We start from the raw sequence: 18,379 nt of genomic DNA, 5'->3' as shown, positions 1-18,379 counted from the left end.
GGGGAATGCACTTTGCAGGTCCCCTGTGCCCATTGGAGACACCCCTCCCCCAGGTCATCCTTCTCCCTTTACCCTCCACCCTTGGCCTCTCCAACACTCCCTCCACCATCACCGCGGCCTGCCAGTCTGGCCCTGGTGGTACCCTGGATTTACCTTTTTTCAGGACTGCTTGTAGTCCCAGCAGTGGTCACTGCCTGGTGCTGCTGAGACTACAAATCTGCCAGCCGTCCAATTGGCCAGCAGCTCGCTAAGGCGGGACTTCCTCCTGGGATTGGGCAGAAGCCTTGCCTCAAAGCATTTAGCACTGCTCCCAGTTCTAAATTGCTAAGGGACAGCCATCAGAATGGTGGATTGACTTGCCACTGATTTTTTAGCTGGTCAGTCAGTAGCCATAGTGCCACGCAAAATCCAACCCATGCTTCTATTTATAAAGCCAGGTCCCATATGCTATTTTAACTGCCTAATGAACATACCCTACCACCTTTAACAATATGTGCACATACATTGGTGATACAAGTAATAACTATTGCTGCACAACAGATCTTGTCCTGAAAAAAATAATTTTATATCTGTGGGATGTTGTTAAATACCTCAATTATGATTAATTATTGGACTGTTAAGTTAATTTAAGAAGAAGAATAACTAAGAAGAAAGATGTTCATTATATTTCAGCTTCTAACCTCGCTCCCTGTGTATGTTCCGTTTTTCTCTATATAATTTTTTTTGAAAGGTAATATGATTTTAGTGGTTTTCATTCCTTGGCTATCTGTTCGAGATAGCTCTTTAATGTTATTGGCTGCTTTGCCAGCTTGATGGCATCACTGCAGCTGCACACGAGGAACCCACATTAAAGAACCCTGAATCCACTGCACAGTCAGAGGAGGCAACATTCTAATCACAGAGATGAATAGATCTCTAGTGAGGCTTTCTTTCTGGTCAGGGGTGAGTGCCCTGGCTTTATCGCTGACCACTGATTACACTGAGCAATGGTTACGTGCAACGATTAAACATAATGGAGGGTTAGAAGCAGCTCCAGCCACAATGCTGACGAGGAAAAGTTTCATCAACTTCATTTCCTCTATTTGGAATGTAGAAGGTGTGGCAGTATTCTTGAAATTAAGCAGAAGTGCAGAGAGGAAGTAGAAACACTTGTAAACCCTCAGCAAAGATGACTGGGAATTCAGAAGTAAGTTTGAAACTGCTCAGTCCTTTCCCAAATGAAGGTTGAAACGGCTCAGTCCTTGCCCGAATGAAGGTTTGAACAGGAAATGATCCATGTTTTATTGGTTTACACACACAACCTGAGAGCGGTCCCACACTGCTTCCGGAATGGCTGGTTATTAACTGCTCTTTCTTTCGTGCTCAAATGTTTGGATAGAGTCAGAGGAAGCAACTGAGTGAAGCCTGTAAGTATGTAAATGTTTACGATACGGCATTACTTCTGTATAACTTGGGCCATCATCTAAACAGGACTTGTTGGTCCTTTTTATAATATTAGAGTCACAGAGGCTGACAGCATAGAAAAAGGCTCTTCAGCTTATTGAGTCTGCGCCAGTCAAACAAGTACCTAACTATTCTAGTCCCATTTTCCAGTACTAGGCCCATTGCCTTGTATGCCATGACATCGCAAGCGCACATCCAAATACTTCTTAAATGTTATGAGTGTTTCTGCCTCTACCACCTTTTCAGGCAGTGAGTTCCAGATTTCCACCACCCTCTGGGTGAAAAAAAATCTTCCTCACATCCCCTTGAAACCTCCTTTCCCTTACTTTAAATCTATGCCCCCTGGTTATTGATCCCCTCCAAGGGGAAAAGTTCCTCCCTGTCTACCCTATCTATGCCTCTCATAACTTTATACACCTCACTCATGTCCCCTCTCAATCTCCTCTACTCCAGGGAAAATAACCCCAGTCTATCCAATCTCTCCTCATAACTAAAACTCTCCAGCCCAGGCAACATCCTGGTAAATCTCTTCTGCGCTCTCTCTAGTGCAATCACATCCTTCCTATAATGCGGATTACAGAACTGCACGCAATACTCTAGCTGTGGCCTAACCAGCATTTTATACAGTTCCAGCACAACCTCCCTGCTCTTATACTCTGTGCCTCGGCTAATAAAGGCAAGTATCCCATATGCCTTCTTGTCCACCAGTCCCTTAAGGTGGTTATGTACACCAAGGTCCCTCTGATCCTCAGTACTTCCCAGGGTCCTACCATTCATTGTGTATTCCCGTGCCTTGTTTGTCCTGCCCAAGTGCATCACTTCACACTTATCCGGATTAAATTCCGTTTGCCACTGATCAGCCCATCTGACCAGCCCGTCTATATCCTCCTGTAATCTCAGGCTATCCTCCTCATTAGTTACCACTCCACCAATTTTCGTGTCATCTGTGAACTTACTGATCAACCCTCCTACATTCAAGTCTAAATCGTTTATATAGACCACAAACAGCAAGGGACCCAACACTGATCCCTATGGAACCCTACTGGACACAGGCATCCAGTCACAAAAACACTCCTCGACCATCACCCTCTGCTTCCTGCCACTCAGCCAGTTATGGATCCAATTTGCCAAATTGCCTTGGATCCCATGGGCTCTTACCTTCGTTATCGGTCTCTCATGCGGGACCTTATCAAAAGCCTTGCTGAAGTCCAAGTAGACTACGTCAAATGCATTGCCCTCATCTACATACCTGGTCACCTCTTTGAAAAATTCAAATTGGTCAGACATGACCTCCCCTTAACAAAACCATGCTGACTGTCCTTGATTAATCCATGTCTCTGTCCCTCAAAATTGCTTCCAATAGTTTCCCCACCACTGAGGTTAGACTGACTGGCTTGTAGTTCCCTGGTTTATCCCTTCCTCCCTTCTTGAATAATGGTACCACATTGGCTGTCCTCCAGTCCTCTGGCACCTCTCCTGTGGCCAGAGAGGTATTGAAAATTATTGCCAGCGCCCCTGCTATCTCCTTCCTTGCTTCACTCAACAGCCTAGGATACAGTTCATCTGGGCCTGGAGATTTATCTACTTTTAAGCCTGCCAGACTACTTAGAACCTCCTCCCTTTCTATGCTAATTTTTAAAATTATATCACAGTCCTTCTGCCTGATTTCCATACCCATGTCGTCCCTCTCACTTGTGAACACTGATACACGGTATTCATTTAGAATCCTATCTACATCTTCTGGCTCCACACACAAATTACCATGGTCCTTAATGGGCCCTACTCTTTCCCTCATTATCTTCTTACTCTTAATGTACTTACTGGATTTTCCTTTATTTTACCTGCCAATGTTTCTTCATGCCCCCTTTTTGCTCTCCTAATTTCCTTTTTAAGTTTCCCCCCTACACATTCTGTATTCCTCTCGGGCTTCCGCTGTTTTGGGCCCTTGCTATCTGCTATAAGGCTCAATTTTTCTCTTTATCCAATCCTGTATATCCCTCGACATCCAGGGTTCCCTGGATTTGTTGGTCCCGCCCTTTATCATTATTGGAATATGTTGGCCCTGTACTCTCCCTATTTCCTTCTTGAATGACTCCCACTGCTCTGATGCAGATTTACCTAAAAGTAGCTGCTCCCAGTCCACTCTGGCCAAATCATATCTGATCTTATAAAAATTGGCCTTCCCCCAATTTAGAACTCTTTAGTTTTAGATTTCTGGCCCATCCTTGTTCTTTTCCATAACAACCTTGAATCTAATGGAGTTATGATCACTATCTGCAAAATGCTCCTCCACTGATAACTCTACCACTTGCCCAGCTTCATTCCCTAAAGTTAAGTCCAGGACAACCCCCTCTTGTAGGACCTTCTACGTACTGGCTTAAAAAGCTCTCCTGGATGCATTTTAAGAATTCCACTCCCTCTGAACCTATCACACTATGACCATCCCAGTTAATGTTGGGGAAGTTGAAATCCCCCACTATTACTACCCTATTATTTTTACACTTCTCTGAAATTTGCCTATATATCTGCTCTTCTATTTCTCTCTGTTTGGGGGCCTATAGTACGCTCCCAGCAATGTGATTGCTCTTTTTCGTTTTTCAGTTCTATCCAAATGGCTTCAATTGAGGGGCCTTCTAATATGTCATTCCTCATTATTGCTGTAATTGATTCCTTGATCAATATTGCAATACCCCCTCCTCTTTTACCTCCTTCCCTTTCTCACCTGAAGACCCTATATCCTGGAATATTGAGCTGTCAATCCTGCCCTTCTCTCAACCATGTCTCTGTGACAGCAATGACATCATACTTCCATGTGTTAATTTGTGCCCTCAACTCATCTGCTTTATTTGTCAGACTCCTTGCATTAAAATAAATACTATCCAACCTTGCCAAGCTCCCTTGTGCCTTAACTGGCCTATAATTTCTATACCTTCCTGACTCACTTGCTCTCTCTTCTAATTTTGGCTGCGCATCTCCCCCTGCTGAACCTCCTCTCAGGATCCCATCCCCTGCCAAGTTAGTTTAAACTCTCCCCCACAATACACCCATAGCTCATCCTTACGTATGTTGCAGTGAAGTTGGGAATGAAGTGGGCAGCCCGGCAGCTTTCACTGCGCAGGCTGCTGATGGGTTATGGGCAGGATATGGGGTTACTTCCTTTGAGGGTGGTTTCCCCTGTGCCCATTGGAGAACCCCCCAACCCCCAAGATCATACTCCCTGAGGCTGGCAGGCCCAGCCAAAATTTCTAGAGCTACCTGAAGTCCACTATCCACAACACTTCTTCTCCAGGGACTGCTTGTAGTCCCATTACTTGATCCTGGCACTGGTGGGACCAAAGAACTGCCAGCTGGCTGCTCTCCAAGTTGGGTCTTCCTCGCATATGGGGTGTTCATCCCACTGTAAATCAATTGAAGCTGCCCGCAGCGTATTATTGCAGCAGGGAAGTCAGGTTTCAGGTTGGTGCGGTGCCGATGCACCTTTTAGTCAGGAGGGCAGGTAATCCATGCCCCCCCTTCCCCCAACCCCCATAAAATCCAATCCATTAACTCAGTTTCTCTCTCCACCGATGCTGCTGAGTATTTCCTGCATTTTCTGCCTTTATTTCAGATTTACAGTATCAGCAGTATTTTGCTCTTATGAGTTAGAAGATGTTCTTTTCATGGTAATAGAGGCACTATCAACAGTATATGACAGAACCAGCATGAAACGATGGACCAAATGGCTTCTTTTTTTGTTGTAACCATTCTATGATTCTATCTGCAATAGTAGCACTATGACGATTTGTATGGTAGTACTCCAAGTTTCCTGTGGTATTGGAGCAAGGCAGTTCAGACCAGGTATAGTCTCCAGCTGCAGAAATCTATTGAAAATCCATTGCAGATTGATGTACAGGACAGAAGGAACCAAGTTGGCCATCGTGCCTATATCTGCCTTTTGAAAGAGCTCTCTAATTGGTCCCATTCCTCTCCTTTTTCTCCATAACCCTGCAATGTTTCCCATTTGAAGTATTTATCCATATCCCTTTTAAAAGTCATTTTTCAATCTGCTTCCACCACTCTTTCAGGCAGTGCGTTCTAGATCATAACAACTCACTGCATAATAAAACATTCTCCTCATCTCCCCTCTCGATTTTTTTGTCTTAAACCAGTGTCCGGTCGTTCCCAATCCTACCATTGGAAACCATTTCACCCTATCTACTCTCCCTATCTACTCTATCATACGATTCATAATTTTGTATGCCTCCATAACCTTACCTTTCCAGAAGAGAGCAATTCCAGCTTCCACATTCTTGGTACCAACCCAGCAAATCTCTGTTCCCTCTTCAAGGCATTGAAATCCTTCCTAAATTCCGGTGTCTAGAATTGAGCACAATATACCAGCTGACGCCTATCCAGTGATAAGGTGCAGCAGAACGTCCTTGCTTTTTGTACTCTATTCTTCTGTTTATAAAACCCATTTCAACATGTGACACCTCCCAAATCTGTGTCCATCTTTCCCTGTACTCTGTCTTTGAATCCCTCTCATCAGGTTTCTGCCTTTGTTGCAGTACTGAAATGGTTCTTATCAAAGTCATAAATGATATCCTTTGTGTCTGTGACAAAGGTAAACTGCCCCTCCTCAACCTTCTCAGCCTGTCTGCAGCCTTTGACATGGCTGATCGAATCATCCTCTTCCAACACCCCTCCACTGCTGCACAGCAGGGTGGGACTGGACTTGCATGGTACTATGCTTATCTATCTAATCACAGCCCAAAATTACCTGAAGTGGCTTCTCTTCCCATTTCTGCAATTACCCATGGAATTTCCCAAAGATTTATCCTTGGTCTTCTCTTGAGGCCCATGCTGCCACTCAGTGAAATCATCCAAAAACACCTCAGCTCTACCTCACCACCACCTCGCTTGACCCCTCCACTGTCTTAAAATTATCAGACAGCTTGTCAGACATCCTGTACTAGATGAGCAAAAACTTCCTCCAATTAAGTACTGGGAAGACCAAAGCCATTGTCTTTGGTCCCCAGTACAAATTTTGTTCCCTAACCACGGACTCCATTCCTCTCCCTGGCAACTGTTGGAGACTGAATCAGACTATGCACAACCTTGGTGTTATATTGAATTCCAAAATTGCCTATTTTCGCCTCTGTCACATCATTCAACTCCACCCCGCCTGAGCTCATCTGCTGCTGATACCTTCATCCATGCCTTTGTTAACTCTACACTTGACTATTCCAATACTGACCTGACTGGCCTCCCATATTCCACCCTGCATAAAATGGAGCTCATCCAAAACTCTGCTGCCTTTGCCTTAATTTGCACCATGTTCCGCTCACTCATCATCCATGTGCTCACTGGCCTACTACGGCAACATCTCAATTTAAAAATTCTCATCCATGTTTTTAAATCTCTCCATGGCTTTGCCCCTCTCTATCTCTGTAGTCTCCTCCAGTTGCACAACCCTCCAAGGTACCTATTCACCTAATTCTGGACATCACATCTCCTATTTTCATCGCACTACCATTGGTGAATGTGTTTTCAACTGCCTTGACCTGAGCTCTGGAATTCCCTCCCTAAACCTCTCATCCCTCTACCACTCTTTTCTCCTTTAAGACCCTGTTTAAAATCTACCTCTTTGATCAAGCTTTAGGTCATCTGTTCTTATGTGTCTCTATGTCACGTTTTGTTTAAAGAGGCTGCTGTGAAGTGCCTTGGGGGCCTTTTACAACTTTAAAGGTTCTATTTCAATGCTGATTGCTGTTGCTGTTATTAGTCCTGCCACTTAAACTATTACTGATTGAAGTTACAATTGTTTTGGCAAATAATACATCTGATCCTCCAGTACAGAACTGAGTGACTGCAGTGTTGGAAAAAAATCTAATCGTTACCATAGCTGAGATGAAGTTTAAAGATCAATTGAGCCTATTTTCAATTAAAAAAATGTTACCTGAGAGCAAATAATCTTCTCGGGGCTTATTTTAATGGATAATATTAATGTTTAATCTTTCCACTGCTGCTTTTTTGTTATTCTTTCTCAGGATCTTGACATTGTTGGCTAGGCCAGCATTTATAGCCCAACACTAATTGCCCTTTGCTCATCTTCACCTTGTACTGCTGCAGTTTATGTGGCGTAGGTAGAGAGTTCTGGGATTTTGATTCAGCAGCAGTGAAGGAACAGCGATATAACTAACAAGGCAGTGCCAAGCATAGTACCAGAGGCTACAGATCAGAAGAAGGATTAATTCAAAATTAAGCTGCCAACAGTTCAGTGAGCAAGTGGTCAGTGCAAAGACTCTATTGAAGCACTGGAGGCAACTAATATTGATTGGTTAAAAAAACATTAGATAGATTTCTTTCAGAATATAATAGTTTGGAATACAGTTTGAGGCAAGTGCTTGGTAGGAAGAGTTGGCTGTGGGTCTGTGTAGGCCTATGGTTCCCAAAGCTCTTCAGGGTCTTCTCTTATGATATGTCTGGTCTGGGTCTTTGATAGGCTAACTGATCGAGTTTGATTACTGTGGATTGTCAGCAACTGCATTATCCTTGTACCACGCAACTCCCAGGATGGTAGAAGCTGAGCAAGATAGGCCTTGATATTTTTTCCACCAGCATTTCCTGTGTTCCTGATTAACTGCAGCACCTGAGTGAGAGGATTCTGCACCAATCATTTGCAAGTAAACATAAAGCTATGGTTGGGCAATACAAAAATGAGGAAGTGACACGCATTGAGCAATATGAGAGAGATTGTTGGGCAACACACAAAATGGGTTTGATAATTAACACTTTATTCATCTTAGTTTCTCAAAGTGCATTTTCTTCCTTTTGGAATCTAACAAGTTATGAGGAGTGAAACGCTCTTTATATCCAGTTATTTTGTTTCCCTAATACTCAATGAAGTTTCAAATACTTGATCGCTTTGCTTGAACTGGGACCTGAGCAATGTACCAGACAATGCATTTCCCCAGTGAGAGGGAAGAGGGTCACTCACTGTAAACTTCACAGATGCTGCTGGCTGGACATTCCAAGCAGGTCTGTGGCCATTAAACCCCCAATCAGTGGTTTCCATCTCACCAAATCCACTGCCCATGTGGATACAGGTAAATGAGTGAAAGAACAACAGAAAGCTTTCCATAAGCAAAATACCATGGATGCTGGAAATCTGAAATAAAATCTGATATGCTGGAAATACTCAACAGATCAGGCAGTATTTAGTTAATGTTTCAGGTCTGTGACCTTTCATCAAAACTCCAAGCTTCCCATGTCTGCTCTCTAGGGCCATACTGGAAATTGCTCACCCAATTTTGAGCAGTAAAATTGAGCAGGAAAGTTATCATATGTGGAAATGAGATTGTCATGGGTCAGGCTGTCCATTATATACACCACCCAATGCAAATTTCGAGCACACACACACACACACACACGCACACAAAAAATGCAAGACTGTAAATGTGAAAGGGTTATTTAATTTAAGGGCGCGATGAGTAAATTGCTGTTTTTAAAAAAAAATCTTTTCATTTTTACAGAAGAGAACATCAGAAAAGAAACGTGCCTGGGTCATTTGCTGCTGTCCAGATTCATTATCAGTCCCAGCGATCCTCTTTGTTGGTGTCCATGAATCTCTGTCTCATCTCTTAAATCTTTCTCCAATACACAGAGAGAGAGGGACATTTACACACACTCAGACATTTACAGACAGACAGTAGGGAGAGAGAGAGAGAAACACAAAAAGACACACATTTACTGGCAGACACTGGGAGGCACACACACACACACACACACACACACACATTTAAATGACGGACAGGGAAAGAGTATTAGAGAGAGCAAGCAAAAGAGTGAGAGACACATAGATACTGACATTTACAGTGTGTGAGAGAGAGAGAGTGGGAGAGAGACACAGACACCTATAAGCACACTCATTTACACACACACTTTGCTCTCTTTTGTTGATTTATAGAGTGTCTGAGTTCCAGATTTCTTCCTTGCTTCTGCAACCTTGCATTGATGCAAATGGAACACGGTAAGTGTACTGTCCGAACAAGTTATTGTTCTCACTACAAATTATCTAGTTCCTTTACTTAAATCATCATTAAATTGTGCAAAACTATAATTTAAAGGTCCCATTATGGTCATTAAACAAACTGACAGATATCATGAGGAGATACACACTAATGTAAGAACAGGAGGAGGCCATTCAGCCTCTCACACCAGTTTCATAGGAACAGAAGGCCATTGAGCCCCTCCAGTCTGTTACATGGGAACAAGAGGCCATTCAGCCCCTTGAGCCAGTTACCCATGGGAACAAGAGGAGGCCATTCAGCCCCTTGAGCTGGTTACACAGGGACAAGAGGAGGTCATTCAGCCCCTTGAGCCGGTTACACAGGGACAAAAGGAGCCCATTAAAGTCAATCAAGCCATTCGTAAAGGAATTGGAAGGGACCATTCAGCCTTATTCAATCAAATCATGGCTGACCTTTCCCTCATCCCCATTCACCCAGCTTGGCTTCATATTCTTTTATATCCATCCCTATCAAAAATCCATCAATCTCAGCCTTGAGAGCTCCAATTATCTCACAGATTTTTATAGGAGAGAATTTCAAACTTACATTGTAAAAATACGTTTCTTCATTTCCCCACCTAAATTACCCAAACTCTAATTTTAAAATCATGACCTCTTGTTCTTGATTTCTTCATGAGACAAAACAGTTTTCTCCGTCCTCCCATATCAAAACCTTTTAACATTTTAAACACCTTGAATCAGATCACTCCTCACATGGTAAAATAGGGCTAGTCTACACACCCAGTCCTCATCATTCAACCCTTTGACCCTAGGTGTAATTCTGGTAAATCTGTGCTCAGTTCCCTCTGTGATCAGTATATCCTTCCTGAGGCGTCTGAAGACTGAACACAGCACTATAAATGGAGTCTAATCAGAGTGTTAGATAACGGGAACAAAACATTTTGTAACCTTGTGAATGTTTTTTATACCAGATAATTTTCCTTTTGTGGTTAAAGGCATTGGTCTCTCCAAAATGTAACTGTAAAAAAATAACCTAAAGCATCGGTTTTTAAAATTATTAACTGGAAATATTGTAGCCAAATATATGAAGCTACATCAAGATTCGCACCTCCCCCACCCAAAACAAACATTGTCAAAACTAATTATAGTAGGATCCTGATAAATGGTTACATTAAGATTTCCATAGGAAACTAAGCAAGACAAAATTATACTTGAGGCATCATTAGTTAATCTGCATCTGAATCAAATTCAAACTGACACAACTTTTAATGGTTACTAAAAAAGTTGATTTTGGGGCTTTACGTGATTCTATGCTGGGGCCCCCAAATTTCCTTTCCCCTCCACAGTTCCTAGATTTTTACTATTTAGAAAATATTGATTTTCTTAATTTCAAAAATAGATAACCTCACACTTCCTCACATTAAACTTCAGAATTTTGCTCATTCAACCCTGTGTTCCTTTGCAATGATTGACTCCCATTTCCATAACTTACTGTGCCTCCTAATTTGGTGTCATCAGCAAAATTAGATTCACCACTTTCAATCAGGCCATTATTATTAAAATGATGAATAGTTGAGGCACTGGAGTACAGCTCCTGGGGAACATCAAACGTCACATTTCGCCAATTGGAGTACATATGCTTATTACTCTGTGTCTCCTACCTCCCAACAAATCTCCAATCCAAGTCAATAGGCTTCCTCCAACTTCATTGTTTTAATTTTGCCAATCCTCTTGAAATGCCTCCTGCAAGTTTATTTAAACAGATATACCTTTGTTTACCTCATTAATAACTTCCTTAAAAAATTCAGACATGATATCCTTTTAACAAAACCATGTTGACTGTCTCTGATCAGTTAATTTTTGCTCAGTCACTCCATCTTTAATAACAAATTGTATAGTAGCCTTACCTGACGTTAAACTGACAAGTCTGTAGTTTTCTGGATTCTCTCTCACAGTAATCTTAAACAATGGAGTATCATCAGCAAATTTCTAAACTAATGGCACTATTTCAGAATTTAGGAAGCTTTCTGCAATGCAAAAAGTATTCCGTCAAACCGTGTAACCCTTAACTTTAATGTATGCCTATCATCAATCTATACTGAAGGTATCTGTTGACTGACATGTACCATGTCCAATAATGTCATAGAGTCAATTACGACACAGAAGGAGGCCAATCAGCCCAATAAGTTCATGCTGGTTCTTCGCAGATCAACCCACTCAGTCCCACTCCCTCACTTGATCCCTGTAGCTCTGCAAGTTTATTTCCTTCAAGCACCCATCCGATTTCCTTTTGAAGTCATTGATTGTTTCTGCTTTCACCACTTTCGTGGGCTGTGGGTTCAAGCTCGCTGTATAAAAATGTTCTTCCTCACACTACCACCACCACCCCCCAATCCCCCCACCCCCGCACCCCTGCATTTCCTGCCTAAAATCATGAATCTGTATCACCTAGTCCTTGTATCATCAGCTAATGGAAAGAGTTTTTTGTTGTCCACCTCATCTAAGTCTCTCATAATCTTGTACACCTTTATCAAAGCTCTCCTTAATCTCCTTTGCTCCAAGGAGAACAACCCCAGACTTTGCAATCTAGGCAAATCCCCACAAACTGGAACGATTCTAGTAAATCCCTTCCATGCTCTATCCTTTACTGAAGTGTGGTGACTAGAACTGGATGCAATATTCTAATTGGGACCTAACTAGAGCTTTGTGGAACTTCAGCCTAACTTTCAGGCTTTCGTGCTCGATGCTTCTATTTATGAAGCCCAAGATCTCGTACGCTTTGCTAACCATTCTCTCAATATATCTTGCCACCTTCAAAGATTGATGCACGTGCACTTCTAGGTCTCCTATGTTCCTGCACACTATTTAGAATTGTGTCATTAAGTTTATATCACCACTCCCTATCCTTTCTGTGAAAATACATCACGTCACACTTCTCTGTATTGAATTCCATCTACTGATTGTCTGCCCATTCTGCAAGCTTATCTATGTTCTGTTTCAAGCAATTCATACCATCCTCACTGTTTGTCACTCCTCCAAGTTTGGTATAATTGGCAAATCTTAATATTTTACTCTGTATTCTAGGATCCAACTAATTTATACATATCAAAAAACGCAGTAATTCAAGCACTGGCCCTTGGGGGAGCACCACCATTTCCAATCCTCCAATCCAAGAAATAACCATCTACCACAACTTGCTGCTTTCTGTCCTTAAGCCAACTCTTTAACCAATTGGATTCTGACCTTCCTATTCCATGAACCTCACTTTTGTTAATCAGCTTTTTATGTGGTACCTTGTCAAACGCTTTCTTAAAATCCACATAGACAACATCCACCACATTCTCTTCTTCAACCTTCTCTATTACTTCATCAAAAAATCACAAAATTAGTCAAACACGCTCTCCTTGCTGATTCTCCTTAATTAACTCAAACCTCTCCAAGTTCCTGTTGATTTTGTTTTCCCTGATTACAGATTCCGTAACCTTATCTGCCACCGATGTAAGACTAACTGGTCTCTAATTGCTAGGATTGCCTATGGAGGTTGTTGCATACTGACTGATGCCATCTTGGAAGATACCTGCACTCTGGTATCACTGGCAGCTCCTTAAGGAAAGCTCACTTTAATAGCGCGTCTCATTTTTTTTTCCTTTAGTGGGACATTTGTGTGCTATTTCCCTAAGACAGAGATTTTTACATTGTCTCTGGCTAGCTGATTTCTGCACAGTTCCCTTTGTCTCATTTCTACGTCCCTCCATCTCCTCCCTTCCTTTCATGTTCCTTCATAATACTGGTAAGAGTCCACCTGACCTTACACTCTCCAGGGTGTACAGCTGCCTGTTACGTACACACTACTGGATATACAGTTCTTTTCAATGAAACTGAATATAACATGTGGCTGGTCCTATCCCACTTGTTTTACCTGATGGTCTAAGACGAATTTCTATTATGATGATATCTGATTATCAAGCATTTCCAACAATTTCAAGATTTGGCCCCAGCTCCCCTAATCAAACCGGTGAAGGGGCTGCTGCTGTTCATAAATCACCTTCTTCACCAATTCTTACTAACACATGATGCTATCTTCAAGAACAGACCAAATACAGGAATCATAGAATGAAACAGCACAGAAGGTAGCTAGAAATAAAAACAGAAAATGCTTGAAATATTCAGCAAGTCCGATAGCATCTATGGAGAGAGAAATAGGGTTAACGTTTCAGGTCTGTGACCTTTAGTCAGAACTGAAGGCTATTTGGCCCGTTGTGCCTGGGCTGGCTCTTTGAAAGATCCACTTAAGTAGATCCACAAACTTTCTCTTCCCCCATAGCCCTGCAAATTTTCTCACCTTCAAGTATTTATCCAATTCCCTTTGAAAGTTACAACTGAATCTGCTTCTGCCACTGCTTCAGTCAGTGCGTTCGTGATCTTAACTGGCTATGTAAAATAAAAATTCCTCACCTTCCCTCTAGCTCTTATGCCAATTATCTTCAATCTGTGTTCTTTCAATACTGACCCTTCTTCCACTGGAAACGGTATTTCCTTATTTATTCCATCAAAGCCCTTTAAGAACATTTTTTTTAAATAGGAAGTGGGTGGGTGATCCATCATATCTCCCAACCCAAACTCTCCATAGGAACCTCAATTTTCTATTAAAATCATTCATTTTATCCCTTTCCCAGACTCCCTTAAAAGTTATTAGACAAATCTATCATCTGGGTAAAAAAGGGGCGGGCATCATTTTCCAGATTACTATATCTTCCTAGCTTCCCTTCGGATTCCTGCTGAGTCATGTTTAGCTTGCCCATCTGGGCAGGAGTCTATCGAAACCAATCACCCACCCCTCAGAACCCACTCAGTCTTCTCCCCATTCACATAAATGGCAGGGAGTTTAACTTTGGGTGGGGCCATATCCATTGAAGGAGGTGAGCCGGCCTGTTTGCTCTCACCTACTTTATGCTATCGCACATTGTCAAGTTACACCCTAGCGTAGGGGCACAAAATTGTCTTGGTGGTAGCGTACAATGTGTGATGTCACAATGACCATGCAGTTACAGACTCCAGCCTATTCTCAGTTCAATTGAACTCGATGGAACAGAGTATCAGGCGGGGCAACTTGTGCGTGATCAATGTGGCACAGCCCATTGTGCACCACCACCCAAGGTAACATTTCATGGGATAGAGTTTTGTCTTTGGACGGTTGTGTAAATCGGGTGGTACCCCATCAGCCACCCGCCTGGAATTTGGTCCCATTGATTTCAGTGGAGATGAATGTTGGCTGGTGAATGGTGTGTATAGCAGCCTAATGGAGTACCACCCAAGACAGATTACTGATGTACCGGTTATAATTTCTACATCTACTTGAATATTCTTCTTGATTTCTGACGGAAGACCACAATCCCAGCTCTGAGGCAGATCCCGGAATACAGGCGCTCATCCGATCTCAGCAAACAGTGCAAACCGGCAGCACTGCTGTGTGTCCAACCTTTCAGAACATCACGGGTCCAGTGAATGTTACCCTGCAGACAAACACCAGCAGCTCCAGCGGTGAGTAGCCTTGTCCAGCATATTAAGCATCTTGTTTACAACGTAGAAAGACTAATACACCTCTTCTCTGCACTACTTAAAAACCGTTTTGAAAGCAGGTGTATATTAAATGTTTAAGATCACCATTAAAACAGCAGACAAATGTTGCAGAAATGTAAACAGGAAAGGCTGGAAATACTCAGTAGCTCTGGCAGCATCTGTGGAGGGAGAAACAGAGGTAACATTTCAGATCTGTGACCTTTCATCTGAAACAAATTACTTTATCTCAGATTTCCAGTATCTGCGGTATTTTGCTAATGTACAAAAGTTGCAGGGTGTTCAATTCCCAGCCTCATAACTTCTGCATTTTTAAGTTGGATCCGCCTGGAGTTTAAACTTGAGCAACATCCCTCTTTCGAAATTAGAATGTTTCTTAAATATTTTTCAAAGCTTACTTGAAAACAAAAATTCTGAAGATGACAGGACAAGTTGATAAAGCTGTTAAAAAGGCAAAGGGGATCCTTGACTTTACAAATAGGGGCATGGAATACAAATGCAAGGAAGTTGTGCTAAACCCTTATAAATTACTGGTTAGGCCTCAGCTAGAGTATGACATCCAATTCTGGGCACCACCTTTTAGGCAGGATATGGAGGCCTTGGAGAGGCTGCAGAATAGATTTTGGATATGTTGAATATTTTACTGTCATTAATCACATCAAAAATTGCAGGTGGAGGGTCTACCAAAATCCAAACTATTTGGCTTCCAGCATTTTCCTTAGTGCCCTAAAGTTTTCTCCCAGGGCCTTTTCTCCCCAAACTTAGAGCAGGAGTAGGTGATTCGGCCTCGCAAGCCTGCACCACCATTACCTGGTCAATCAAGAACCAATCTAACTCAGCCTTAAAAATATTCAACCACCCAGCCTCCACTGTTCTCTGGGGTAGAAAATTCCACAAACTAACAACCCCCTGAGAGAAAAAAAGATTCTCCTCATCCCCATCTTAAGTGGGAAACCCCCTTCTTTTTAAAATGTGTCTCCTAGTTCTAGTCTCACCTGTAAGGGGAAACATCTTCTCAGCTCCCACCCTGTCAAGCCCCCTTAGGGTCTTATATGATTCAATTTGCTAAACTCCAATGGGTATATGCCCAACCTGTCCAACCTTTCCTCATAAGCCAACCCCTTCTTTCCAGGATTTAGTGCAGTGAACCTTCTTTGAACTGCTTCTAATGCAATTATATCCTTTCTTAAGTAAGGAGACCAAAACAGTACACAGTACTCCACGTGCGATCTCACCAATGCCTTGTACAACTGTAGCAAAACATCCCTACCTTTATACTTGATTTTCTTTGCAATAAACGCCAACATTCCAGTTGCCTTCCTAATCACTTGCTGCACCTGTACACTAACTTTCTGTGATTCATGTACCAGGACAACCAGATCCCTCTGCCCCTCTGTATTGCAAAATTCTGCAATCTCTCACCATTTAAATAATATACTGCTTTTTATTCTTCCTGCCAAAGTGGATAAGTTCTCACTTTCCCACACTGCTCCATCTGTCAAATTTTTCCCAATTACTTAAGCTCTCAATATCCCTTTGCAGGCTCCTTATGCTCTCTTCACAACTTACTCTCCTACCTATCTTGGCATCACCAGCAAATTTAGCAACTATGCATTTGGTCCCTTCATCCAAATCATTAGTGCAGATTGTAAATAGTTGAGGCCATTGGAATTCTGTTTTTGTTTTGGATTTCCAGCATCCGCAGTTTTTTTGTTTTTATCTCACTATTGAAATGTAGTCTGTTGTAATATAGGAAGTGTGGGCAGCCCATTTACACACAACAAACTCCCATAAACAGCAATGTGATAATGGCCAGATAATCTGTTTCTGTGACATATTTGGGGGATAAGAATTGGAAAGGGCACCCTGCTCTCCTTGGAAATACTGCCTTGGGGTGTTTTATATCCATTCAAATAAGCAAATGGGGCCTCGGATTAACACCTCCTCTGAAAGGCACCACCTATAACAGTGCAGCAAACTCTCAGTACTGCACTGGAGTGCTGGCCTTCATTTTGCGCTCATGTCTTGGAGTGGGACTTAAATTCTGTGACTCAGAGGCAACAGTGCTACTGACTGAGCCACAGCTCAAAAAATGACTTGAACAAAGCTTGGCAATGCAATATTGGGGATTTTGTCTGGTCGTTACGTGAGCCTGGATGGAATTGAAAATTTTTAGGAGTACAAAGCAAATGGTATCATGTTGTGGGTCATTATACAGCATACTTGAGCCTGAATTTTTGCAGAGACCAGAAACTGGATGTCCTGTCCCCAAACTGGCCTCTGCCATTTCATGAGGTGGGAATGGGACCGGTTTTACATTTCAATAGTACTTCATTGGCTGCAAAGCACCTTGGGATACCTGATGGTCATGAGAGGTGCTGTATAAATACAAGTTTTTTTTCTTTTCAATTGCTGCAAAGTATAAATGAGTGACAAAAACGTGACACAAACATTAGTGAGAGAATAGGTCCACCTGTATTAGATCAAATCAGGCCTGAATCTGGAATATATTGATTGGGACCAGTGATAATTCAGATTATGGGTTTATTACTATCAACAGAAAGCAGACGCAAGATAGTTTCGGTGCTTACAAGGAGGGTAAACCTTCGGGGTCTGTGAAATACTAAGCAATCCGGGTGAGCTGTCATTACAGAAAAGGACTTACTCAAAGTGAACCTCCTCATACACCAAAGTGGACAATGTCAGACTCATGATGAAAGCAAAAAACTGCGGATGCTGGAAATCCAAAACAAAAACAAAAATACCTGGAAAAGCTCAGCAGGTCTGGCAGCATCTGCGGAGAGGAACACAGTTAATGTTTCGAGTCACCTTTCACCTCTCGTCTATTTTTACTTAGTTCTGTTGAAGGGTCACTCGGACTCGAAACGTTAACTGTGTTCCTCTCCTCAGATGCTGCCAGACCTGCTGAGTTTTTCCAAGGTATTTTTGTTTTTGTAATGTCAGACACATGTTGCTCTAAATCTATCAATTCTAAGATTGTTATCATGTGCGTTTTGTGTGTCCCATTGAGGCAAAATCTAGAGATTAAACTTCTCATTCCTTACTTTAAATCCTTCCATACCCTTGCCCAATTATATCTTTGTTAGCTCCTCCTGCTTGACAGCCCTCCAGCATCTCCACGATTCTCCAATGTTGGCTTCTTGCACACACCAGCTTTCATCGCTCCACTTTCAGTGGCCATGACTTCTACTGCCTAGATCCTAAATTCTGGACTTTCCTCCCTAAGCTTTCTCTACATCTCTCTCTTCATTTAAGGTGCTCCTTAAAAACTACTCCTTCGACCAAACTGTCCCATTATTTTCCTACGTGGCCCAGTGTCAAATTGTG

The 18,379-nt window shown here is 42.3% G+C and overlaps 1 protein-coding gene across 1 annotated transcript in view; it reads left to right on the top strand.

Moving 5' to 3' along the window:
- Window positions 1–1,153: 1,153 nt before the first annotated feature.
- The window catches only part of LOC121271523 (NACHT, LRR and PYD domains-containing protein 3-like), a 111,471-nt gene continuing 94,245 nt past the window's right edge, over window positions 1,154–18,379 (top strand). The window contains exons 1-3 of the mRNA XM_041177503.1: window positions 1,154–1,406; window positions 8,958–9,454; window positions 14,840–14,995. Of these exons, the coding sequence (XP_041033437.1) occupies window positions 9,439–9,454; window positions 14,840–14,995 (172 nt within the window). The 5' untranslated portion in view covers window positions 1,154–1,406; window positions 8,958–9,438. The remainder of the gene's footprint in view (window positions 1,407–8,957; window positions 9,455–14,839; window positions 14,996–18,379) is intronic.

The sequence above is a fragment of the Carcharodon carcharias genome, chromosome 31 (assembly GCF_017639515.1).
Source record: "Carcharodon carcharias isolate sCarCar2 chromosome 31, sCarCar2.pri, whole genome shotgun sequence".
In the NCBI taxonomy this organism is placed as follows: Eukaryota; Metazoa; Chordata; class Chondrichthyes; order Lamniformes; family Lamnidae; genus Carcharodon; species Carcharodon carcharias.
Note: the sequence above shows the minus strand (reverse complement) of the source record. Positions and strands in the feature narration are given on the sequence as shown.